We start from the raw sequence: 27,761 nt of genomic DNA on the forward strand, positions 1-27,761 counted from the left end.
CCTGTGCCCCACCAGTCCAGCTTTCCCTGCCCTGTGCCCCCCCTAGTCCAGAATTCCTTACCCTGTGCCTTCCCAGTCCCGCATTCCATGTCCTGTGCCCCTTTACATTCAGCCTTGCCTGCCCCCATTAAGAGCCAGCATTCCCTGCCCTGTGCTACTCCCCCAAACCATGTCTAGGCATCCCTGTGCCCTGAATAGGTACAGCCCACCCTATCCTGCACTTTAGTCTAGCCCTCCCTGCCCTGCATACCCCCTTGGTCCAACCCTCCCTGCCCAACATCCCCCAGGTCCTGTCTTTCCTGTCCTGTGACCCTCCAGTTGCAGCCCTCCAATATCCAGACATCACTGGTCTCCCATATATTTCCCTTGTGCTCCCACTGCCCACTTTTCCTTTGTGCCCTTCACAAACCACTTATTCTCTTCCTGCCACCCCCTTTGACTGCAATGGAGTCCTGCTGGCCGACAATCAGTAGCGACGGGAGAACCTGAGCATGGCAGGTAAGCACAATCTTCTGATTTAATTTTGTTTTCCCTCTAACTCAGGACCTAAACCTGTTCAGTGCAAGTCAGGAGTGCTGAATTATGATCTAGGACTCCTAGGACAGACTCTGGTGCTAGGGGGGTCGATCGCCCTAATCGCCCTCCCCCCTGGATCCGCCACTGCTAACTCTGCTATCGCTGGCAAAAATCCTGTGCAGTATTATGGTGGTGCTTGTATTGTCATAATACCTATTTTATGTTTAACTGGCTTATTCAAAGTATGTTATGTGGATCTGGCTTTTCAAAGTATTTGATGTATTTTATGTAGATCTGGCATTATCAATGTATTTTAGATGTATCTGTCTTTTTCAATGTATTTTATGTGGATCTGGCCTTTTCAAAGCTATTTATGTGGATCTGACTTTTTCAATATTAATATGGATATTGCTTTTCTTCTATATGTATTGTTGTGGCTTAATGTGACTTTCCCTATATATTTAGTATGGATTCTGATTTTCTGTGGGTGTGTATGTGAATTTACAGCAGTTCTCTTTCCTATCCTATATTGATAGTTTGATCTCAATAATCAGACTTCTCTTAATCAAGCTTTTGCATAAGCTACTAACACATTAAGAATAAAATATAACATGCATATAAAAACTTAACATAAAATACAATTGTATCTACTGAGTTGCTACTATCACTTAATGAAATGTTAATATGTTGCACTCTATTTCTCAAGTGATAATAGGTAAAACTGAATAAAATACATCCGCTGAGTGACAGTTTCTCAATAAGATTGCGGTAATATTAACATTTCATTAAGTGATAGTAGCAACTCAATATATACAATTGTATTTTATGTTAAGTTTTTATATGTACTGTATGTTATATTTTATTCTTTGTGTTAGTAGCTTATGCAAAAGCTTGATTAAATATACTTAAATAAGAGAAGTCTGATTATTGAGATCAAACTAGCAATATAGGATGGTTTTATTTGTATTATTTTCTATTGGATCACATATTATAGGCGCCAGCGCAGTACCACCCCATCTTCCTTTTCGTCAGATATGTTTATAATATGTCAGACTAGCAACTGGCAAACAGTTCAACCGTGGTGCCTGTATATTTGATGATTATATGTTGTTACTATTTTATACATATATATATATATATATATATATATATATATATATATAAACTGCCTACCAAGCGTCAAGATAGTAGCTACACCCCCGATTGTTAGTTTTCTTTCCTATATTTCTGTATTTGTAGTTATATATACTTGTATGATGTTATAATAACACCAACCCCCATAGCCCAAACTTTGACAATTAAAAAAAAATAATAATTGGTTACGGACCAATTGATGCCCCACCTCCACTGTAGCTCTGCCCAACTTTGTCCCCCCACCAAGGGTTCTTTTACCTATTTTTCTACAAAAATAGCACTGAATAAGCCACATTGGATGATTACAATCTTTAACAATGATCTTTCCTTTCCTCAAGCCACTTCTGACATAAATTTCCTCTATAGAGGGAAGATTAGTACCAATAACATATTCAGCTGATCTCACAACTTTGTCTAATGCTGGGTACACACTGGCCGATATATTGGCCGATCAATTGATCGGCCAATATATCATGCCTCCGTCGGCCAGTGTGCACAGACGATGTCAGTGAATGACGTTATTCACTGACATATCGCATTGGCTGTGCTGCACAGCCAATGAACAGATATGTCTGCAGACATATCTATCTATCGGCAAGTGTGTACAGGCGATCGGTGCAGAGAGGGGGGTGGGCCGCGAACAGGTACTACTTACATGGGTCCGGCACAGCTCCCCATCCACAGCAGCCCAGTACACTCTGCTGTGTGCTGGGCTGCACTGGGAGATTGTCTGAGGCTGCTAAAGCAGCAGCCCGAGCAGTCTCCTAAGCCAAAGGGGGGAGCGATCATGCTGATCGCGCCGCCCATTGGCTGTGCGCCGGGCTGAGGGGCACACAGTGCCGCTCTCCCCAGTGTGCAGCGCCGTGTCGTAAATGTGTTTTTTATTTCCCGAAGGGGGCGTGGCCACACCTCCCGTGATTAGGCCACGCCCCCTACCTGCCCCCAGTCTGGCCCGAGCTGCTGCAGCATGCAGATGATGGTCATTCAGTGTGTATGAACGAACGACCTTCATCTGCAGATATATCTGTCAGGTGTGTACCCACCTTAAGAGCTTATGATTGGCTATAGAGCTGTTCCCATAGCAGACTGAGATGCAATAGGTCTTCAATAACACAGCAATAAAAATTTACCAGGTTACTTGTCTATAGATTTACCGCCAGCAATTTCCTAAGAAAATATATAGACCAGTTTGTTATCCTCACATAACCACTTCATCCCGATACACCATCTCATCACCATTGGTAATGAGGCTCCCGATGGTCGTATCATCGGCAAACTTGACAATATAATTAGATTTGAACAGCAGGACACAATCATAAATAAAAATAATCTGCATTGCGTGCCACACAGAATTAGGCCCCACGTGTGTTGTTTACTTTAGCTATGAAAAAATGCCATGTGAAGAAAGCTATATAACAGGTATTTTTATTTATTATTTCACTTTTCCATAGTTTTTAACCAAGGAAATTGATTATTTTTAATGGTCTCTCAGTTTTATATGACACCACCCTGAGATAAATTTTGTAAGAGGAGAGGGGCTCTGCGGCACAAAGGTACACAGGCTATGGGCCTGATTTAGAGTTGAATGCTAATGCAAATACATTTGCAAATTTTGCCGCTTAGCAATTGTTAAAATACGCTAATGCATCAGCCGGCAGAATTAGTATTGAGACGCCCATCAGAGCCCTCATAGCTGTCCGCAACTGCCTACAGAAACGCAGCAGTGGACGCACATCCGTAAAACATCGACTTCTCGAGATGGTCGCTTAGAATGGCCTTAGACGTTGGAGCTTTGTTCTCTGCGTGCATGATCGCAGATGCTGGCTAGTACATGCCCTGGAACCGGTCCCGACACGCCTGTGTTTTGGCCTCAACTCCCTGTTACACCCACAAAACAGTCTCCTCCTGTCATTCAATCGTGAGTGAATCCTCACAACGATCATGATCGCAATTTATTCCCAGCTGTGTTGCATGCGCAGACCAGCGATAATCGCTCAACTGCGGGAACATCAGAATAACGTTCAACTCTGACTGCCGGATGCATGACGCATCGCATTGGGGATGTGATGTATCCCGAATGTGATGCGTCATATAGGCTAACTACATCTGAAAATGGCGTTACCCACCGCATTCTAGCCCTGGAGTGCAGCGCATGCCAAGGCTTGGTGCGTATGAGAATTAGGTCAAGCCCCGGAAATGCATTTCTCCCTTGGCTGCATACCACCCTGAATCAGGCCCCATATCCTCCTAATTGCACTCTCTCCACTCTATATCCCACTTTAATATCTCATACCACAAAATGAAGTGTCTCTTTTGCATGGAGCTGCAATAGACGCTTGAGTTTGAATCGCCCACATTTAGCTTAGAACACTTCGATCCGCTCAGCTCCTCCCATCAGAAGATGCATCAGTTACACTCTGCAGACAAAGCCATCTCAGTGCTCTGATACATGCCATTCATTTGTAAATGTGTATTTTATATATAGACAAAGGCGCATTTCAAGTGCTGGGGCGGTCTCTGTGCAGTGAGCCCACCTCACTGTGCAGCCCCCCCCCCCTCTTATCACCAGAAAGATGGTGCAGCTGGATTAGTATGGAGGTCGCTGAATAGGCAGCCTCAGTGGCAAATCAGTCTGTGCAGGGTATGTGGCCCGGCTTGGACCTGAACACATTATCCCGTGTGTACCGCAGGCCCTCTGCACCCAGGATAGAGGCAGTACAGTGCATATTTAACCACTTGCCTGGCATCGTTGCATATTCCTCCAACACCAGGCAGTGCTTTATCTGATCTAGTCGCAACACTTCGACCAGTCAGATAAACAGTGTGGGCGGCTGCAGGAAGAGAATATTCCCGCAGCTGCTGCTCTAAAAAGGGCCTTCCTGCACCCTCCCCCAGTGTCTGTCATGCTGCCGATCACTGCTGATTGGTCAGTACAACAGGAACCCCAACCCAGCAGCTGCAGAGATTATCAGCCTTTAGGAACCCCCCCTCACTCCCCAAAGTGGACCTAATGCCTGAAGCCACTGTAAAATAGAAAGTCGCGATGCTCACGATGTTTCCGATTTTTTTTTACAAATATTACAAAAGAAAAAAGTTTTTTTTTTTCTTGTAACCTAAATCATTTTGGATAAGTTGAAATAGATGTTCTTCACGTAATTCACTCATAAAAAAAAACCTGATCTTTTTTAGAAAAATAAATCGTCAGTTAAGTGGTTAAGTTGCAGCAATAATGTAGTGTGGTGAGAGGGGTGGTCTCTCACCTGAATTGCTCACATTCTGGTGGGATCAGCTCCCTCCAAGGGAGAGGAAAACAAGATTGGCACATTCTGCACATACAATAGAAGTTTGGAATTTTAGGTTTTCTGGGCTGCACAGCTCAAAGTGGACATATGGAACTCCTTGTTTTCCAGGTCGCCCAGAGCCAGCAGGAAGTCAGCAGCACAAGAAAGGTTTAAAACTCTCATGCACCTGTTGCTCATTGCTCCTGATGCTGGATAAGCTAGCCAGGCGATAGACTGGGGGTGGGGGTTAGCATCAGTGTGCCTGGACCTGGAGGATCCACAGACATTAGCATTAGTGCTGAGACATTTACTTTTATGTTGTTTGCTTATTTTCTGTTATGTGCCTGTGTGTGTCCAGGCCGAATCTCACGTATGCTAAGGTGCAGTGTCTGCTACCATTAAAAAGACGCTGCTTTACCAAGTACCTGCCAGTCTGGAGTCCTCATTTCAATACCCCATGTTACAGTAACTAATCTTAATAAACAGGTTCTGGAGCAAAGAAACAATCTCACATAAAAAAAATGTTGCATCTAGAAAGTATATTTTTATATATCAAGTTATGTTTCACTTTTCTCAGTATTATAATATGCATAAAAAACCATAAATACTATAACTGAAATAAAAATGCACATGTATATGTACATGAAAGGGCTTACCTGGCTGTATGTTTGAACTCATGGTTGGTGAAGACATGCTGACCAGCTTTGATAGAGATCAAATCCCAGATCTTGTTATGATATGAAAGCCTTTTCAATAACCAGTAATTCAAAGGCAAGATCTAGAAAAGGGAAAGAGAAAGTTTGACCTGAACTATTCAACAGTTACAAAACTGAATGTTTAACAAGTTACTTTTCCTAAGTTATCTCCATGGCATTGTGATAGATGTTGATGCTACTTTCATTGCTTTTAATCTATTTTTTACTTGGCAAGAAGTTCTTTTTTTGCGATTTGGTGGCAAAAACAAAAAAAACAAAAAAGAAGATGAAATCAATGCATACCCTACATCTAGGGAACTTGCAGACTGAGGGCCTAATTCAGGCAGGATCGCAAATGCAAAACTACACACATGCAGCTTTGCAATTGCGATCGTTACAATAATGCAAATGCAGAAGGGGTTGTATGACATCAGTGATGGTGGACGGTGCCGGGCCTCCGGCTAGCTAAGTAAACCTCAGCTTACTCAGGCTGGCCAGCTTGCGAGCCCAGGACACTGCGTTAATCAATGCAGATCCTGGGCTAGCTACTCCCAAAAAACAGGATGTACACACTCCCATTTCTGGGAACAGTGGCTGCCCCTGTACCATCCTTTAAATGCCTCTGCCTGTCAATCAGGCAGAGGCATTCAAGGGTTTGCGTGCGACTACGCAGGACCCATCTTGCACACTCAAAGAATGGATACTGCTCATGCACAGATTCCCAATAATCGTTAATCTGCGATCGGCAGTGAAGTTGCGTTCACTGTTGAATCAGGCCCTGAGAAAGCAATAGCACAGTATCTGGTGCAGCAAAATGTAAATTACTGTAACTGAACAAAGAAAAGTATAAAAGAACGTTATCATGTTTTGCAGGAAATTTTAAATGTACCTCTTCGGGAAACATAATGATCATATATGTGCGTTTTTTATTTTATTTTATTGTTGTTTTAAATTTAATGTGCATTACACTGTAATATAAATATTTTTGTTAGCTTGCGTCAGGAAGGAGAAGAACACAATTACCGCTGCTATCTCTACCATCTAAATGACAGGCCACACCCGTACTATCTTGGGACAATATCTATATAATAAGCCAGAAAGCGTGTCTGTCTGTCTGTCCAATTGCTTGTCCTTTATGCACGGCCATAGTTTTGAACCTAGCTCCACCAAATTTGGCATGGTGGTGTAGTTTGAGCAGGATTAGGTGTTTGTTTGCCTAGGTTTGAACTTCGTCAGGGCCACACAATCCCTAAAAATGGGGACACTGTTAAATTACACAGGTACTGGGGCTATAGTAGAAACAGTAGTAAAAAACACATATATTTGCCCTCACATAGAGCCCATTCATGTTATGCCACACAAAGCCCATTGAGGTTATGCCACACAGAACCTATTCAGGTTATGCCACACAGTAGTACCCTTATACACATTATGTCATGCAATAGTAGTGCCCCTTACACATAATGCCACAAAGTAATGCTCCTTACACTACACAGTAATGCCCCTTACACATTATACCACACAGTAATGCCCTTTACAGATTATGCCACATAGTAGTAGTGCCCCATATAACACATTATTCCACACAATAGTAGTGCCCCTTACACATTATGCCCCACAGCAAACTCCCCCTTTTGTCACTCCAGAAGCCTCTAGCCATTCCCTGAGTGCCATCAGCAGCCAGCAGGTGTGGATTTGGTGTCAGGTCACCAGCTAATTACAGCTGGCACAGCGGCAGACATGGACAGCCGATGCAATTTGAATCTGGTGCTGGTCAAGAGCCAATCGTAGCTCGCTGACCGGCAGCCAATCTGGAGCCACCACTGCTGATTGGCTGCCATTCCGCAAGCTCTGATTGCCTCACGACTAGCAGTGCCGTCACTCTCCATGACTGCCTGCCAGTGCGCCACTTGTAATCAGCTGATGGGCCGGCACCAAATCAACACTGATGATACCCAGGCCCCCCCTCGGCAGCCCTGACTGGACCGGCCCACTTTGAGTGCGTGACTGGGTGCAGGGGGAGCGACAGGCCACAGAGGAAACTCAGGCATGATAGCAGCTGCACCCCTTGCACCCACTATAATTATTCAGTTTGCATAAATGTTAGCAAACAGTGGGGTCCTTTTCAGGATCAATGAAATGGGGTTATAGGCGAGGACAATGTAAACAAATAAAGGCTGCAGGTGTACTTCAGGGTCCAGTCTTCAACCCGGGTTTCCAGCTAGTGGAAATTAAGTTTGATTTTTGAATGATTGATATAATTACCTTCTTTTATCTTTTTCTTTGTGGAAGACAAACGGTTTGTTGAAAATACCACCAAACATGGCATGACAACTAGTGAATGAAATCAAAGACACCTACAGTATCTATGCTCAACATAAACATCACCACATAGAAATATAAACTGTACACTACTAAACAGTGTCGGACTGGAGCAGGAAGGGCCCACCGGGGGAATGCAGTGTTGGGGCCCTTATTTAGGGGTGTGGTCAGCATCCAGAAGGGATGTGGCCAGCTTCCACAGAGGCTTAGCTAACCATTACAGAGTGCATGACCTGGGCCTCTTCAAAAATATATTTAGTAAATACTGCTAGTGCATACAATATATAATAGATTAATAACAGCAATCCATTGTTGAATTTACACCATAGTCCTGTGCAGTATAATGTAACATACTGCATGTATAATGTATATTTCAAGTGCACAGTCTAGAACCTGTTCCCTATAGGAGGGAATGGGCCCTTGGGCATTGGGGCCCACCGCGGGGATTTCCCCTGTACCCCTGTGGGCCAGTCCGACCCTGCTACTAAAAGACCTTGAGAGTGGTATTTCATGTAAACAAATGATATTTATTTTGTATTAAAGGTTAGATTAAAAATAAAAACTTTGTTTAAAATTAATTAAAAATTTTGCAAAAAGTGAAAAAAAGAAATCTCTGATGTATACGCACACTTCCGTACACACACTACACACAGTAAAATGCCCAGATTTTATGATCCCACATATAGCCCTGAAAGGCTAAAATCATAGTAGATTGCCAATGATATTCTGCGTGAGATAAAGTGATATAACGTAGGCCTGCCATCTCCACAAACCACCATCAAACATGAAATGAGGATTTGTGCAGATGTCTGTGTGTTATAATACAAATGATCTGTTGTAATTACATTTCTCCAACGCTTCATTGACCATTTCCTTTACCCTGATAGATTCTGCATCTGCTCGCAGGTTTATATACTGATGCCACAGATATAAGCGGGAAAGGCATACGACATGTAACTAAGAGTATGATTCAGCAAGGATCGCAACTGCGATTAAGCACGCAATTGGTCGATTGTTGCGTACTGCGCATGAGCAATTAGGTCCATTAATATCCTAAAACGTTTGCAAGGTTTTTCTTTCTCAGTTTTTCACACATTTAACTTTTCAGCCTAATACTCTGAGGTGGGTGCATTTGTAGTAGCGGCTGCGTCTTTATTCCAGTGCTGCGACCAATGGGCATCCTATTGAGACTCCCAACAGCTGAGGCGCAAATCCACCGATGTGCGTAGAATCACGCACTAATGGCGCACCATTAGCAACAACATGGGACATTGCACCTGCCCTATGGCAGACGCAGAATGTCTGACTGAACATGGCTGCCAGTGTCATTGCAACTGCAGTCAGTGATATTGACACACCCATGTTTGGTAGCCACCCCCCCTTCCCAGTTACCGCTCAGAAGCGCCCATCAAAATTACATGCAATTTCGAACTGTGTCCCTGGGTGGGATGTACTAAGCATTGCATCTGCAATGCGGTACATCCCGCCTCTCTCGGGTACATACCGCGGTTGATTACCGAGGTATGTACCCAGGCCCGCCAAGAGCCACGGCAGGCCCGGGTAACGGGGCGTGGCCTAAGTGCGGCGATGCGGCCATGCCCCCTTTGAAGAAGAAAAAGACTGGCGCTGGCGAGGGGGGCGCTCTGAGCGCCCTCAGCCCGGCGCAAAGACAGGGGGGCGCGATCAGTGTGATCGCTTTCCTCCACAGGCATAGGAGACTGCTGTGGCTGCTGCTCAGCAGCCACGAGCAGTCTCCCACTGCAGCTCAACACACGCTGTGTGCTGGGCTGCTGTGAGGGAGGGGGGGGCGGTGTCCCCTCAGGAAGCCCGGGCCCGGGTAATTTGTAACTGCTCCCCCCCCTCTCGGTGCATGGTATGTACCTAGAATATTGCAAAGGACAGCTCTCCCAATAAGAGCTGTCCTTTGTGATTCCCCCGGCTAGAGGGACTTCCGGGTTTAACACCCAGAAGTCCCTCTGGCATCCTTCTATGCATGGGTAGAAGGACGCGGGCTGCGGGGAGTGATGGATCCCCCTATTGGATCCCTCCCAGGACAGGCGTCCTGAAAAGAAGCCCATAGGCTTCTATTGGGTAACGCCACCTGAACATTGTGTTACCCAATGGATCGAAGCACCGGATGTGCTTTGTACATATGGGGAGCGCTTTGTACATATGGGGAATGTGGTAAAACTCCCGTAAAATGTGTTTTCGGGGTGTTTACAGCATTCTCCCCTTTAGTACATCAGCCCCCAGTGCTGTAATCATTGGTACACAAGCACAGTGCGGCTCGGTCGCATGTACAGAGGGAAACCATCAGCTAATTGCGCCCGATGGCATACATGCGTCCACTTCTGAATCACCCCCTCTGTCTACATTGTTTCTTTCACTGTATGCCTGTATTCATGTATCCAAATCAGACGTGTGTTTTGTTTGTATTTTACTCAATTACAAATTGTCAGAGCAGGGAAAAGCTATGTGACTATAGGTAAGATTTTCTGTCTAATCAGACAAATCCAATGGATTTTTCCATTCATTCCTTCCTCAAGTCAGTGGTTAATGGAAACATATCCCTTTCTAACATATTATTTAATGTACTGTCATCTCTAATGGAAGAATAAATCCCAAGAGCAATGCTTCTTCCCTGAATGGGCCTATCTATACCCTGTACTATATTTCACACACAGCCACTGTTTGACATATAGTTTTCCCAAGTTAGCAAGGATGATCTTGGAATCATTGCATTATATATAGAATTAAATAATTAAATGAGATGACTCTTAGTTGGGCACATACAGTATGGCAGGGACGCAATGAAAAGCAGCCAGGTTAAGAGAAGAGGTTACATATTTTTTAAAGGCATTTTAAAGGGATAGTTGGAAGAGTTTAAGGGGTCTATTCATCATCACTTAATTTCTACAAAAGCAGGTGAAAATTAAAATGTTCACCTACTTTTGGAGAAATTAAGTTTAGGGGCCATTCATTATAAAGGTAACGCAGGAAATATCACAGATATGGTACGCCAATGCTGGATTATTCAGAACCACCTGTGGTGTTGCAGCATCTACGGCAGGGATGGGGAACCTCAGGCCTGGGGGCCATATAAGGCTCCTGGAATCATTTGGTCTGGCCCTCGTAGCTTTTTTCTGCTAGCCTCATCTGGATAGCAGGGTGCCTATAATGGCACCTTGTGGCCAGAATCTATGCAGCAGTGCCACCAGGAGTGTCCTTAGGATGCTTCAGATGGTCACACCGCTGCCCTTACAGCTCCCCGGAACATCCTCTGGATGCTCCAGGCATTGCTGTAATGACTGTTGATTGTGGCCTTGTCCCCGTGTGACATCGCACGGAGGGGGCGTGGCCTGCACCGGGCCCGCAAATAATGTTATATATATCAAAATGACCTACGGCAGAAAAAAGGTTCCCCACTTTGCAGATTGTAAAACACCTTGGTTTTGCACTGGTGAGAATAGATGCACTTCAAGATTGACGCCTGGGGGTAGATTTCCTAAGGAGTGGTCATTCAAAGCTGCCAATCTGCTGCCGAATGTTTTAAAATGACAATAGGACTAAATGCTAAATCAGGTAATATTGTTTGTTTAAACTATAGGTCAAAGGTGCAGATGACCGGCGGCTTTAAAAACCCGGTCCTTTGTAGTTCTACTCCCTAGTCATCTCCATATTGGACTACTGTAGCCTCTGAATTTGTTGCCTCCCATCTCTGTCTACTCCAATCTCTCCTCAACGCTGCTGTCCTGTACATCTTCCTCTCCAAGTGTATTACATCTGCTCTCCTCTCCTACAAGCCCTTCACTGGCTCCCCTTCCCCTTCAGAACCTAATTCAAACTTCTTATCCGCATTAACTAAGCCCTCACCCAATCCTCTACAATTTACATCTCTGACTTTTTCTCTTTTTACACTCCTGCCTGCTCCACTCCACAAATGAATGCCGCCTCTCATGCCAACTGGTTTTTTCCTACCACTCCCTCCTCCAAGATTTTGCCCATGCTGCTCCCTACCTATGGAACTCTCTCCCTCTCCCTATCAGACTCTGCACCTCTCTACAAAACTTTTAACTGGCTATCAAGACTCACTTCATCAAAACCTTCAAGCTCTTAACCTATCCCACTGTTCTATGCTCTTTGCCCACTATCTGCTCCACCTGTGTCACCCGTCTGTCTGCTCCTCCCTTTAGAATGTAAGCTCTCACGAGCAGGGCCCCCTTCCCTTGTGTGCTTTTTCTTCCCTTACTTATAACATCATCTACTCCCTACTGCCTACAATGGACCCAATCCTTGGGTTCTGCAGCCCTGCTGCTAATTTGAGTATTATGACCGCTGATGCAGCAATGCTTATACCATATCCATGCCCTGCAAAATTCTGTACTGTAAGTCACTTTTTTCTTGTTTTGTTCATTCTGTTTCTGTTTATATACTTTGTAAGGTCCTCCATACCCCTTGTTTCACCATAAAATAATGGATAATAATAATAGTTTTCCATATGAGGAAGTGCATCCATAAACTAGAAATACCTAAACACCTAATGATTGGGGAAACATCTCAAGAAGAACAGTGTGTAAAAGTCATTCCTGCCCTTTGTAAACGGCACTTTTATAATGTTAAACTTTTCTCCAATATAGCCTCATATATGACCTAAACTTCAGTAGTCTGTCTATATCAAAAGAAATCTTGATATTACACTGCTCCACAATATTAGGTCCACCCATATTGTTGTACGTAGCAAGAAACTCTCTCCCTCACCCAACACCTTCCATCAGGTAGTACAAGCTCCTGCTCCTCTGCTGCTCCTGCCATCTTGCTCCACAACGTATGTGGTTTGGTGATAATATAAACGCTTCTGCACAGATCATGTCACATGGCATCAACATTTGGGGGGTTATCGTTGCTCTTCGTAAACAATCTTTTGCAGGTTCAACTGTTTATTCGTAACTTCTGATAGTAAGTTTGGAAATACACTAATAACAGGTAACTTATTATTTTCAAAGATGTTACTGTCAAAATCTTTACTTATAAATAGCTTAATTCTCACCGGGCAGTGGCTCTGCATGAATAATTCTAGGCTGTGAAGTTTATGAATATTATATCCATATTTCTTTCTGATTCCATCATCAAGGTCAACATAGTTTCCAGCATTCTGGATGGCACATCTAATTTATCTCTCAGGGAGTATCGCAATTCTCTGCCTATTTTTAGCAACATCTACAAAGATAAAATCTCAAATCTTTATGAATTATGCACAAACCTTTTTTTTTCTTTCCTTCCCAATGAATAACAATTGAAATGACAAAAATCAATAGCCCATTTGTCTTTTCATACAAAATGGGACAAACACAGGAAATTGTCTATAAGGATTCTTTAATAACATATGGCTGTCCTCCTCAACTACTGTATATATCACATTGGTTTTATTTTATATCTGTATTATTATTAGTACAATTACAGCAATCTATGCTTTTTCTCACCTGGTGGTGCACTAATTTCTAATAGCACCACTGGGACTCTGTGCTGGACATATCACAGAAACTGAGGGGAGCAGCGACCAATGTACAGTAAAGGGGGTAAGTTTACTAACATTCGAGTTTGGTCAAGTTTTTTAGTTTTTAAACTTGCTTTGCTTCACCAAAACTCGGATGAGTTTTCCCTTTAACAACTCGCAAATTTAGTAAAAAGTGATTTTTAGCTGAAAGTGAGTTTTTCAATGGTGAAGTAGATCGAGTTTTTTCCTCCAAATTGCGAGTTTAGAGGAGAGTTTAGAGGAGAGTTTAAAGAGAGTTTAGAGGAGAGTTTAAAGAGGGTTTAGGTGAGATTACTCACCCGAGATTGCAGTGTTTTCTCTCTTCCAAACTCACCCGAGCAAGCAGCCTGCACACATCAGTGAGATATGTGTAAGCTGCTTGTGTGTCAAGACCTGTATAAAACGAGTTAAATAATAATAATAATAAAAAAAAATAACATAGGGCCCCCCCCCCTAAAGCTTAACCAGCCTGGACTTGCCAGCCTGTCCTGGTACCTAAAATTATGGGGAGCAAAACGAGTAGGATTCCATCGTAAATTAGGTACAAGCACCAGGCTGCAGGGCCAGTCCTGGTTTTAAATATAGGGGTAAAAAATTTGCGTAGGAGTACCCCTACAATTAAAACAAGCACTGGAACCTTTCTAGCAGGGGGATGATGCCACAGCCAGGGGAGCCATTCATTGGGCCCCTCAGCCGCAGCATCAGCCCTGACAGCTAATCAGCCCAGGCCAGGGATCTCCAATAAAGGGGCCCCGCTCTTCAGGGCACCCATGGCCTAGGCTGATAGCCCGGGGCTATCCCCGCCAACCCTGGGCGGTGGGTGGCGGGTTGACAGTGTAGGTATAGTGTTAAAAATATAATTAACAACATTGTCTTTACAGTAGAACTGCAGGTCCCAGCAAGCCTCCCCCGCATGCTGGTATGTGGAGAACCACAAGTACCAGCATGCGGGGCATTAAGGGGTCACTGGTACCTGTAGTTCACCCGTAAAGAAATGTGTAAAAAAACACAAGAGACACACCCCGTGAAAATAAAGTTAAAGCCAATTAGCGGCCGCTCATTGGCTGGGCTTAGCCAATGAGCAGCTCCTGAACGTGGGTCCCAGCGAATGAGCGGCCGCTAATGTTAACCTGCCGCTGATTGACTGGCCGCCCGGCACTAATGATGGCTCAAGCCTAGAGCTGTCATTAGCGTTACTGTAACAATATTCTGTAGCATCTTATTACAGTGTGACCGAGGCCCTATTTGGATTACTGCAGAGAACATCGTGGGACAAAAGGTGAGTATTGGATCTTTTTTTACAGGTACTTTCATTGGATACTTTATGTTGAGAATGGGACGTGAACATCTGGAAGAATGTGAGTATGTGTGTGTATGTATGGATGTAATAAAACTTTATTTTCACTGGTTGTGTGTCTTGTGTTTTTTTACACATTTCTTGTTGAAATTACAGGTACCAGTGGCCCCTTAATGCTCCGCATGCTGGTACTTGTGGTTCTACAAGTACCAGCATGCGGGGGAGGATTGCTGAGATCTGCAGTTCTACTGTAAAGACAATGTTGTTAAGTCTATTTTTAACACTACACTTACACTGTCAACCCGCCACCCAACGCCCAGGGGTGGCGGTTATAGCCCCGGGCTATCAGCCTAGGCCAGGGGAGCCCTGGAGATTGGAACCCCTTTATGGGAGGGGTTGTCAACTCCCCATGGATCCCTGGCCTGGGCTGACTAGTGGTCAGGGCTGATGCTGCGGCTGGGGGACCCAGTGAAAGGGCACCCCTGCACCCCTGGATGTGGCATCAGTCCCCCGCTAGAAAAGGTCTGGAGCTGGTTTGAAATATAGGGAGAACCTCATGCCATTTTTTATCTCCCTATATTTAAAACCAGCTCTGTCCCTGCTGCCTGGTGCAGGTTCTTAAATTACAGTAGAACCCTACACATTTTTTTCACTGTAATGTTAAGAATCATGACTGGCTGGCAAGTCCGGGGCCGGTTAGTCTTTTGGGGGGGACCTCACGTCATTTTTTTAAAAATAATTAACCCTACTTAAACAAGTTAAAAAAAAAACATACACAAATCACACTGATCTGTGTATGTTTCAGCCAAACTCGCAGCTCAGGAGGTGAGTGTTTAAAACTTCTATTTCACAGTGAGTTTGCTACAATCTCAGACAAGATTGGAAACTCGAATCTTAGTAAATTTGCAAGTTGCATCTTTTTCATCTAAAGTAGTTCCTAATTTGGCCGATGGTGAGTTTTTTCGAGTTTGCAATCTCACATGAGTTTTAACAGTGAAAAAAGAGAACTCACTCGAGTTTGTCTTCAGTAAATTTGCGAGATGAAAAAAATGCATAAACTCACGTGAGTTTGCAAACTCACACAAACTCGACCCTTAGTAAATTTACCCCTAGGTGTCATTACCATCTAGGTGAAAGGATGGACTTCTTCATGGGAACATTAAAATGATCCTGCTGGCTCCTATACTTGAAGATTAGCTCTTGAAATCGACCTTATTTTGTCCACCACTGCTGGGCCTGAACAGTTGCTTAGAACTTAGAATTCTGTTCCTAAGCTTGTCTAAAAGATCAGCCTCACAAATGCATACATGCACCTACTCTCTCTACGGCACAACACAGCATAAGCCGGCTATGGTACTGCTGTTCAGACTTTTGGAGTATGCAACTAAGGAGCTGGAATTACATGGCAGAAAGATAGAAGAATGCAGGGCAAAATGACCATACTACTGGCTGAGAGAGTAATATATTTATTGCAGTTATGCAGACTGAGTCTGAACGGATACTGATATACAGTAGTTTATATTGTACCTATGTCTCTCCATTTGAGCATTTATACATCCTGTTTGTGTTATTGGTTATAGGTACATATACACTATCTAGTCTGCCTCTGTTTTTACAGGATATTTCCACAATTGCCAGATGATCCAGGATCCAAAATAATGTTTATATTAGAGATGTGCGCTGACCCCTGTGCTTTAGTTTTGGATCATGTAATTATATTGCCTTTTATATATTACATTGGGCCATGTGCAAGCCTCTTAAGATTTTTTGTGGCACATCAGAAGAGGGAATGACCGTGTTCCTCAGGGGCGTGGCCACATGTAACATGGGTATGGCAAGCTCTTCCGACACTCTGGACCACCCCATTCCTTTGTAATGACGTACACGCCACCTATGTATATGCACAGCAACCATTCACTACAGGGCAGCAGTGAATAGGACTTAGCTCCCCAGCTGCCTGACCAATCCAGACAATGCAGTCCAGATCGAGGGAAATGGGGGTGTGGAACAGAGCCCTAAAATTGGGACTGACCTGCCGGAATCAGGACAGTAGGAAGGTATGCATATGTCCTTTATTTATATATTTATTTATTTATGCATTGTTCTCACGACTGTATAGCTGCATTCATAGCAGTGCTGCAGATATTCCTTGCAGACAGATTAAAGATTCTATGACCAGAGAAATTCTGCTTATTACAGTACAATATTTATGATAATGTAAACTCAGTCGATAGGCTTTTCAAATTGAATGTTTATATTAATATTAATTCACCTGATTGCAGAGAGAGTGTGATTCTGCTCTGAGAACTTCTGTGTATCAGAGAATAATGAGATTGTGCAGCTCACCTGTATGTGATAACAGTGAAGATGTTTGAGCAGTCAATGACCCAAGCACCATTTACTAATTAAATATATCTAGTGCTCATGTCATTAAGGTGGTGCTGGTCACCATTGTCTGGGGAGTGGAATGTGTCTTTAAGTGTCCTATGCAAAATTTGTATTCCACCTTTAATTAAATCACATAACAGAGTAGAATGATTGACACCGACATCAACCCAGCTCTATTTATAGAGTTTAATTCAGCAAAATACAGAATGTGGGATTAATGTAACAAATACAATGAGGAACGGATAATCCTTGGAATTACTACAACTCTGTTCATCTCTAGTTCAGATTATCTGTTAAATATGAATTCAGTTTAGAAAGTCGGAGGTAATAGGATCTGAGACCTAAATGGTTCAGTTTAAAATGTAACTAATACCCAAATAACAACAGAAGCACTGTCATGATATAAATGAACAGGTCAATATTTTAATACCTGGCTTGTGTTCCAAACAAAAGGTTAACAATGAATAGATCGACGCTAATTTGGTCGACACCAAAAGGTCCATATGAAACAGGTTAGACAGTACAAAAGGTTGACATGGAAATGGTTGACACATAAATGGTCAACACATTTTTTTTTACTTTTAGGGCTAAGTTTAGGGTTAGAGTTAGGCACATACCGGAAGGTTAGGGTTAGGCATTAAGAGGGACAGTTAGGGTTAAGGGTAGGCACGTACTGGAAGGTTAGGGTTAGGCATTAGGAGGGACGGCTAGGGTTAGGCACGTACCAGAAGATTAGGGTTAGGCATTAGGAGGGACAGTAAGGGTTAGGCACGTACCGGAAGATTAGGGTTAGGCATTAGGAGGGACAGTTAGGGTTAGGGTTAGACACATACCGGGAGGTTAGGGTTAGGCATTAGGAGGGACAGTTAGGGTTAGACACATACCGGAAGGTTAGGGATAGGCATTAGGAGGGACAGTTAGGGTTAGATACCAAGAGGAAGGTTAGGGTGAAGATTAGGGTTAGAAAAAAAATAGTGTTGACTATTCCCATGCTTCACACCCGTCTGATTTAGCGCTGAGAGACATCACAACGATGCAGCCCCCGGAGATGTTATATGGAAACTCACCCCTCCGGCGACCTCTATCCCTGTGTAATGCATTAGCATGGTGCTTATGTGATATATAATTGCTAGTGAGCGGCACCATTGAGCGTGATTTCAAGAAAAGTGCAACATGTTAATTTGATTACACTACACATGCTCAATGCCCAGATGGCATTGTGTGCCATGTAATAAGTTGCCAGCATTCTTTTACACTGTCAAACAACTGACCTGAGCCAGGATTCGGTGCCACTCGAAACCCCAAAGTGATTCCAAACTCAGACTTGATTCGACTCGGAACCCCTAAGTTTGGCCTCCTGTGTTTTCAGCTGTGCCACCTTGAACGCAGCCGCTTTCAACGACATGCCTGCATGAAACTAAAATCCTAGACGGTGCCTCCTATTCTGTGCTGCGTCTTTGTGCGCAGACAATTGGGATGCATGAGCTGGCAGACAAAAACATTGTCCGTTTGCATGCGTCATAAACACTGGGATGGCATATGTACTAAGCCTTGGAGGGTGATAAAGTGGAGAGTGTTAAACTACCAACCAATCAACTCCTGTCATTTTTCAAACACAGCCTGTAACATGGCAGTTAGGAGCTGATTGGCTGGTAGTTTATCACTCTCCACTGTATCCCTCTCCAGAGCTTAGTTCATCTCCCCATGGGTCTGGTTCAGAGGTGGACACAGTGTCGATGTTGGACACAAACGGACAATGTTTTAGTCTGTGCATGCGTCCGAGCAGAACAGGGCATGCTTCGCAATGGTTACCGGCCGGGAGTCACAGGACAAATTCAAATGCAGAGAGAGGCAATTTCAGTGAATGTTCCGGGGAGTAATAGTGGGTGGCTAGCCAGGCACAGATGTGGCGTTGCCAGAAACCACTTGTACATTGATTCCTAAATGCATTATTATTATTATTATTATTATTATTATTATTATTATTATCATCATGTCCACCAATTACTCAAGATTATGAGACTGTAGATAGGAAATAATGCTGGTCAATACTACTGATCACGTCACTGAGTGTAAAAGCCAGATAATGTGCTGCACCTGCAATAATATCTTTTACAAACAATGTTGCACAGTCCAGTTCTATGTAAGCCAAGTCCCTTAGTACAGGAAAAGATTAGCAGTGGGTGACCGCTGCTAAAACACTCTACTGAAAGGATTGTGTCATCGTACACACTCTTCCAATCTTTGGCAGACCAGCTGCTACTCACAGGCAAAGGCATAGCTACAGTAGGTACAGAGAATGGAGCCCAGGCCGCCCCTCTCTGTTGCAGGGCATCTGAGCCAAAATCTGATCTAAGCTGCAACCATCTCTAGCTGCTGCCTGCATGCATTGTGATGCCACAATACTGCTCACAGCCCTATATAAAGGATGCCCAGTTACCGCCAGCCATTTTTTTGCGACATTATGTCCTACATTGATACTGATATTGAAGTTCTTGCCTTATTTCCTCGACTTTGGATAACGAATACTGATAAGAATTTTGGATTACATCTTCCAATAAGGTCCTGAACAGCAACATCTTCAGAAAAAGAATCTGAATAACATCTTCAGGTAAGGACCAGATAACAAATTTTGGCCTGTCTCCCTTACCCCTTCAGACACCTCTCTCAGGGCCTGATTCAGAGCCGGATGCTCTGACCAGAGCGCTCGCTCTGAATCAAGGCCCTCCTACCTCTTATTGGAGCGGCCTTTTGGACGCTCGCATAGCTGTGGGTTACCACCCACAGCTTATGCGAGCGTCCATGATGATGGTCGCGATGGTCAAGACCATCGGGCTTGCGACGAGACCCTGCGGTAGGATCTCACTGCCGCAAGCCCTGGAGTGATTTTGGCTCTATCAGAGCCAAATCACTCCCACTGACATCACTAGTGATGTCAGTGGGGCCGGACCCAGACGATAGGCGTTCCCATGGGAACGCCTCTGTCTGGCAGCCACGCCCCCGGCACGCTCACCAAAGGGGGCGTGCTGTCACTCAACATCGACAGCACTCCCCCTTTGGTGCAAGACCCCGAGCGACGGCTTCCCCGTCGCTCGCCGGGTCTCGCGCATGCGCATGACGGAGGCGCCTCCATCGTGCGCATGCGCACTTGGGCACCATCGACCCGCGGGTCAGAATCAGGCCCTCAATTTTATCTGCAGTTTTTAATTCAGAAACATTGGATAAAGCAAATTATTCATCTGATATTATGCTGCATGACTTAAGGCCCCCATACATCAGAGATTGATTGCAGCAATCGTGCAATTTGCAATCGATTGTGTATAAAAATCTTTCCCTTTTTCAATCGATTGTGGCAATTCTGCAATCTGCAATCGAATGAGAAAAGGGAAAGATTTTTATACACAATCGATTGCAGATTGCAGAATTGCCACAATCGATTGAAAAAGGGAAAGATTTTTATACACAATCGATTGCAAATTGCACGATTGCTGCAATGGGTACCCACTTGTCCAATCCTCTAGGATTCCAACTCCAGACCATACTGTTGACACAATCCTACTGAAGACCTGGACGCAGATACAACACCTCATATATGCCATTGCCTACACACCTGTCCAATTTTGAAGCAGATCTCAGATGTGCATCAGCTGAAACAATCTACTAAAAGGATTGTGTCACCATACACACTCTTCCAATCTTTGGCAGACCAGCTACCATCACAGGCAAGGGCATAGCTACAGTAGGTGCAGAGAATGGGGCCCAGGCTACCTCTGGGGCCCGGCCCTCTCCCTGTACCAAGTTACACTGCCATCTCCTGAGCCCCGGCTTTTCTATTCTCACCAGAGTGCTGCTGCAGGGCATCTGGGCCCATAGCTGATATAAGCTGCAGCCATCTCTAGCTGCTGCCTGCATGCATTGTGATGTCACAATGCAGGTCACAGCCCTATATAAAGGATACCCAGATACCGGCAGCCATTTTTTGTGTGACATTATGTCCTACATTGATACTCTCTAAGAAGTTCTTGCGTTATTTTCTTGACTTTGGATAACGAATACTGATAAAGATTTTGGATTACATCTTCCAATAAGGTCCTGAACAGCAACATCTTCAGAAAAAGAATCTGAATAATATCTTTAGGTAAGGACTAAATAACATATTTTGGCCTGTCGCCCTTACCCCTTCCAACACCTCCTTCAATTTTTTCTGCAGTTTTTAATTCAGAAACAAAGGATAAAGTACAATTTTCATCTGATATGATGCTGTATGACTTAAGATAGGTACATACTTGTCCAACCCTCTAGGATTCCAAGTCCAGACCAGACTGTTGACAAGTTCCAACTGGAGACCTGGACGCAGATTCAAAACCCAATATATGCCAACACACCTGTCCAATTTTGAAGCAGATCTCAGATCTGCATCAGCTGAAACACTCTACTGAAAGGATTATGTCACCATACACACTCACCTGCCACTCGCAGGCAAGGGCAAAGTTACTGTAGGTGCAGAGAAGGGGGCTGATATGGGGCCTCTGAGGCCCGGCCCTCTCCCTGCACTGAGTTACACTGCCATCTCCTTAGCCCCGGCTTTTCTATTCTCACCAGAGTGCTGCTGCAGGGCTGGGCTCAAAGCTGATCTAAGCTACAGCCATCTCTAGCTGCTGCCTGCATGCATTGTGATGTCATAATGCAGGTCACAGCCCCATGTAAAGGATGCCCAACTACTGGCAGCCATTTTGTTCTACATTGTTAGTCTATGAGTAGTTCCTGCTTTATTTAAGCGACTTTAGATAACGAGTAATGAATGGACTTTGGATTACATCTTCCAATAAGATCCTGAACAGCAATATCTTCAGACAAATAATCAGAATAACATCTTCAGGTAAGGACTGTATAACAAATTTTGGCCTGTCACCCTTAGCCCTTCAGATACCTCCCATTTAATCTGCAGTTTTTAATTTAAAAACAATGGTTAAAGCAAATTATTAATCTGATATGATGCTGCATGACTTAAAATGATTACAGAATTATCCAATCCTCCAGACCATACTGTTGACACAAACCTACTAGAGACATGGACACATATTCAACACCCAGTATATACCTCCACACCTGTCCAATTTTGCAGCAGAGTTCATATCTGCATCCCAGTTCCATATGTATAACTACATTCTGTAATAGCATTAGATGCTGCTTTGGAATGGATGAGTGAGTTTGTGCACATTTTAAAAAATTATTGAAACATTCTTTTGTATATTACATTACAGGTGTATATTTGATACAGGTAACAATATACTAGTCTACCTAAACACATTGTATAGGAGATCTGTAACTATTGGTCTAGTGGCCTGATTCACAGATGGACGAAACTGCAGAGCTCCCCAATTCCATCCATCTAAAATGCTAATGCATCAGAAGGTGTCTGTAGGAAACTGAGGTCGCAGTCTGAAATCACCATCGTAACCATCTGCTTACCGCAGCCTGACCGGGTCCTGGTCAGTTGTGAGTCCAGGAAATCTGTGTCCACCAACGCAGACCCTAGCCTCGTCCCTCCCGGTGCTGCCCCAGTTTCCAGGAACGGTGGCGAGCCACACCCCCTATCCACCCTCCAAAAGCTGCAGCATGTCAGCCCCCGCCGCCCTCCAAATGCCACAGCATGTCACCATGCTGCAGCTTGGGGGTGTCTGCAAGCAAGATCATGTGCAGAATGGGTTCTTCTGATACGTTGGAGATGTGCGCTAACCATTGGGCTAGCGTACATCTGTGAATCAGGCCCTAGGTGTCTATGCTTCCCAGGTAGCCTGCGCGGCATTATTCGGAAAACTGGAATGATCCTCCCTAGATGAAATGTGTAGCAGTTGCATAGGGGTAGTAGGGACTAGGTACAGTGGGGAAGGTTAGTTTGTGCATGTTTGCACAAGGAATATGACCACAAAGTCTCTACTTTGTATTCTAAAGAACATGTATTTCACTCACGATTGGTCCCAAAGTTTTTCTGATAACTTTTAAAGTAATTAACATAATTTTGTGAAATGTGACACAGACAATACCTTGGCGTATGAGAAACATGAGGAAGTCATGGCAAGCGTTGAAAGTGTTCGCCATAACCATCCAGGCCAGCTGTTCATGCATGCGCGAAGTGAAGGCCGCCCCTTGCCACCCTCATCCTGCCTCTCCAGGCACATGCAAGCATAATTGTCAGAATGGCGCAGATCGGAATTGGGCATACTTTGTGTCAGCTGCTGTGTCGACAGCAGCAAGAAGACTGCGGCAGATTTTGTTGGGCTCTGTTTGCTCCTGGATAGCCGGTGCCGGGCTCCAGGTAAGCTACGTTTTGGGACTATGTTGTACTATTTCAGCCAAATCTGCATTTTTGCTGAAATTAGAATTTAAGCAGCATCGTGTAAGTAATGTGATACAGAAGATCTAACCAGAAATTGAATGGAGATTTATATGAATTTTGCTTATTGTATATGACTCTACAATTTAAGGCAACACCTCCACTTGTCTGTTTTAGAAACTTTAGTAAATCTTCTCCTCAATGACTACGGGGTCTATTTACTAAGCAGTGTTAGGAGACAGAGTGAAAAGTGATGAGGTGCCAGCCAATCAGCTCCTGTCATTTTTCAAACACAGCCTGTGAGATGGCAGTTAGGAGCTGATTGTCTGGCACCTTATCACTTTTCACTCTGTCTCCTAACACTGCTTAGTAAATGAGGCCCTATGCAGGACATGCACTATAGATATAAATGGGGTTGGTTATGGGGTCCCAGTGATCTGGATGCCGACAGTCAGAATCCTGACAGAATTAGGCAAGTACCCTAACCCCTAACTCTCCTCCCAACCCTTACCCACCTTTCCCGCAGCCTAACCCTCCCCTCCCATAGCCTAACCCTTACCCTCCCCTTAGTGCCTAACCTTAACCCCTAACCCTATCTCTAATACTTACACTCTGGATATCTGCTGTCAGGATTCTGGCACCGGTATTCTGATCGCCGGGATGAGGACTACATCCCATATAAATGTCTAGATCCAACTGACATATACTATTCTGTTTAACCTAACTGTATCTCTGATATAATAACTAATATTTGGACATAATTGCTGATAGTATTCCTTTTTTTCTCGCTAATTATCCATTTTGAGGTACAATAATATTTGATGATAAATCTAAACTAGTAGTAACTGTATTATGCTAATTTTAAATGCTGTGGAAAATGAATTGAATACAATATAATAGTGTGTCCTAAAGTGACCTGCCTTTATGTTATTTTGGATATGAAATTACATGTTGAGTAGCATTTATGGCATTTTCTAATTTCACGGCCGTTAGCCATTCACAGTGTTTGAGCTAAAGTGTTTCTAATGGGAAGTCAAAAAGTTCATCATTTATGACAAAGAAATTACCATTGGAATTGAAAACCTCTCTCACAGTAACACAATGGATGTACAATAGTCCTTACAGTAAGTTGCCAAGTCACAGCTGTAAATAAAAAAAAGTTCACTAATTAACTTTTTTATATTTCAATTTTTTCTTTTAACATCTTCTGCTTTTGATCTGACTGTTTGTATCTGTCATGTGTGTAATGGTTGGTATTGTGTCTATTCCTGGACATCTGTATCCCACAGTGTCGGACAGGGTCGTGAAGGGTCTACCTGGGGAAAGCAGTGGTCAACCAGCAGAAGGGATGTGGCAAGTCACCACAGTTGATTGGCTAACTATTAGAGCAGGGATGGCCAATAAGTGGCCCTCCAGCTGCTGTGTGAGTCTACACATCCCAGCATGCCCTGCCATGGTTTTTGTTATAAAGGCATGCTAAAACTGTGGCAGGGCATGCTGGGATATGTAATTCAACAGCAGCATTAGAGAGTGCAAGGTCTGGGCCCATGTATAAATCTATATAGTAAATACTGAATGTATGATAATGTACCAGATTGATAATGCACTGTAGTGAATTCACCATAGGCCTTGGAAAGCAGTAAAATGTAACATAGGTATAATAATTAAGCACATGATGGTGATTCTGTCTCATATATATATAATATTGTATATATACCACATTACTGCACTGTACATATGATAGGGGACTCTGGTACTGACTGGCCAGTGTATAAAACTCAGGCCCTGATTCAGAGCCGGACACTCTGACAGAACGCTCGCTCTGAATCAGGGCCGTCCTTTTTTTTTTAATAGCTGTGACCACCCACAGCTATAGCGTGCGGCCAAAAAGATGGTCGCGATGGTCTTGACCTTCGCGACCATCGGGCTTGCGAAAAGGGACCCTTGTGGTAGGGTCTCGTTGCCGCAAGCCCTGGAGTGCTTTCGGCTCTATCAGAGCCGAGAGCACTCCCACTGACATCACTTGTGATGTCACTGACATCACTTGTGCTGTCACTCACCATCGACAGCACGCCCCTTTGTAGCGAGACCCAGAGCCGCCTCCATCGTGCGCATGCGCACTGGGCCAACATCGACCCGCTTGCGAGCACTCAGCGCTCGCGAGCAGGTCTGAATCAGGCCCTCAGTGCGTCCACATCATCTAATGTGTACGCACTATAGCGCGCTCCCATTCGTCGTTCCACACATCTTCTGACATGCTGTACATGCATGACATATGAGAAGATATCTTTAGCGATTTTGTGCAAATCATGTAGTGTGTACGCCCAACCGGACGACCAGGTGATATGTTGCCTTTATATGTGAACGATCTAACAACCAAACAGTGTAAGATACTGTATATCATTCGGTCGTTTGGAGGATTGCAGTGTGTCCGCACTATATATATATATATATATATATATATATATATATATATAGTATATATACCACATTACTGCACTGTACATATGATAGGGGACTCTGGGCCTGATTCAGACCCACTCACAAGCACGTCGATGTTGCCCAAGGCGGCTCCGTCGTGCGCATGCGCGAGACCCGAATAACGACGGCCAAGCCGTCGTTATGGGTCTCACACCAAAGGGGGCGTGCTGTCGATGGAGATTGACAGCATGCCCCCTTTGGTGGGCGTGCCGGTGGTGTGGCTGCCCAGACGGAGGCGTTTCCATGGGAACGCCTACCGTCTGGGGCCGGCCCCACTGACATCACTAGTGATGTCAGTGGGAGTGCTTTTGGCTCTGATAGAGCCAAAAGCACTCCAGGGCTTGCGGCAACGAGGCACAACCGCAGGGTCTTGTCGCAAGCCCGATGGTCGCAATGGTCTTGACCATCGCGACCATCATTTTGGCCGCTTGCTATAGCTGTGGGTGGTCACCCACAGCTATGCGAGCGGCCAGGAGGCCGCTCAAAAAGGTAGGAGGGACGGCCCTGATTCAGAGCGAGCGCTCTGTCAGAGCGTCCGGCTCTGAATCAGGGCCTCTGGTACTGACTGGCCGGTGTATAAAACTCAGGCCCTGATTCAGAGCCGGACGCTCTGACAGAACGCTCGCTCTGAATCAGGGCCGTCCTTCTCTTTTTTTAGAGTGGCCTCCTGGCCGCTCGCATAGCTGTGGGTGACCACCCACAGCTATAGCGAGCGGCCAAAAAGATGGTCGCGATGGTCAAGACCATCGCGACCATTGGGCTTGCGACAAGACCCTTGTGGTAGGGTCTCGTTGCCGCAAGCCCTGGAGTGCTTTCGGCTCTATCAGAGCCGAGAGCACTCCCACTGACATCACTTGGATGTCAGTGGGGCCGGCCCCAGACAGTAGGCGTTCCCATGGGAACGCCTCCGTCTGGGCAGCCACGCCCCCGGCACGCCCACCAAAGGGGGCGGTGGTGTCACTCACCATCGACAGCACGCCCCCTTTGTAGCAAGACCCGGAGCGACGGCTTGCCCGTTGCTTTCCGGGTCCTGCGCATGCGTACGACGGAGCCGCCTCCGTCGTGCGCATGCGGACTGGGCCAACATCGACCCACTTGCGAGCACTCAGCGCTTGCGAGCGGGTCTGAATCAGGCCCTCAGTGAGGACTGCATTAGGTCTCATAAAGGCAATGTACATGCCAATGTAGAAATTATTTAACTACATTATCTAAGCTTTTATGAACTGGGATGACTTCATTGTAGAATAGTTCAGTGGTTCTCAAACTGGGTACCGTGCAACTTGCAGGGGTGCCACGGATTGGTGGTCCAGAATCTAATTAAATTATTTATTGTCAATGTAATAAGCAAAACCAGTGCTGGTCACTGCCAATCATAAAATATGTAGACAAAGGGCCTGATTCAGAGCCGCTCGTAAGCGGCCGCTCGTTCGCTCCGAGCGATGTTTTCCCAACTGTGCATGCGTACGGATCGTTATACGCATGCGCGAACCAGTCAGTGCGGTCGAAATTCATGTGCTCGCAAAATAGCGAATGCCTGATCATTTGAGTGACAGAAAGAGGCGTATGTGGGTGGTAACGGGGGAAGGTGCTTGAAAACGGGGAGTGGAGATCCGAACGCAGGCGTGCTTTAAGGTCAAAACGGGCGTTTTATGGGTGTGCATAATTAAAACAGCAGCGTCATTGTCCACGTCACTGGGTTATTTTATAGTCAGAACTGCTCGCAAAATTGTGGTAGGAAAAACCAACCCTAAGAATAGCGAGCAGTTCATACCCTGAT

General features: G+C 44.7%; 1 protein-coding gene across 1 annotated transcript in view; it reads right to left on the reverse strand.

Moving 5' to 3' along the window:
- HDAC9 (histone deacetylase 9) overlaps positions 1 to 27,761 on the reverse strand; it is an 805,652-nt gene that overhangs the window by 726,778 nt on the left and 51,113 nt on the right. Inside the window, exon 2 of the mRNA XM_088457369.1 lies at positions 5,588 to 5,709. Within this exon, the coding sequence (XP_088313495.1) occupies positions 5,588 to 5,624 (37 nt within the window). The 5' untranslated portion in view covers positions 5,625 to 5,709. The remainder of the gene's footprint in view (positions 1 to 5,587; positions 5,710 to 27,761) is intronic.

The sequence above is a fragment of the Taudactylus pleione genome, unplaced genomic scaffold, assembly GCF_031769625.1.
Source record: "Taudactylus pleione unplaced genomic scaffold, aTauple2 ptg000758l, whole genome shotgun sequence".
NCBI classification, from domain to species: domain Eukaryota; kingdom Metazoa; phylum Chordata; class Amphibia; order Anura; family Myobatrachidae; genus Taudactylus; species Taudactylus pleione.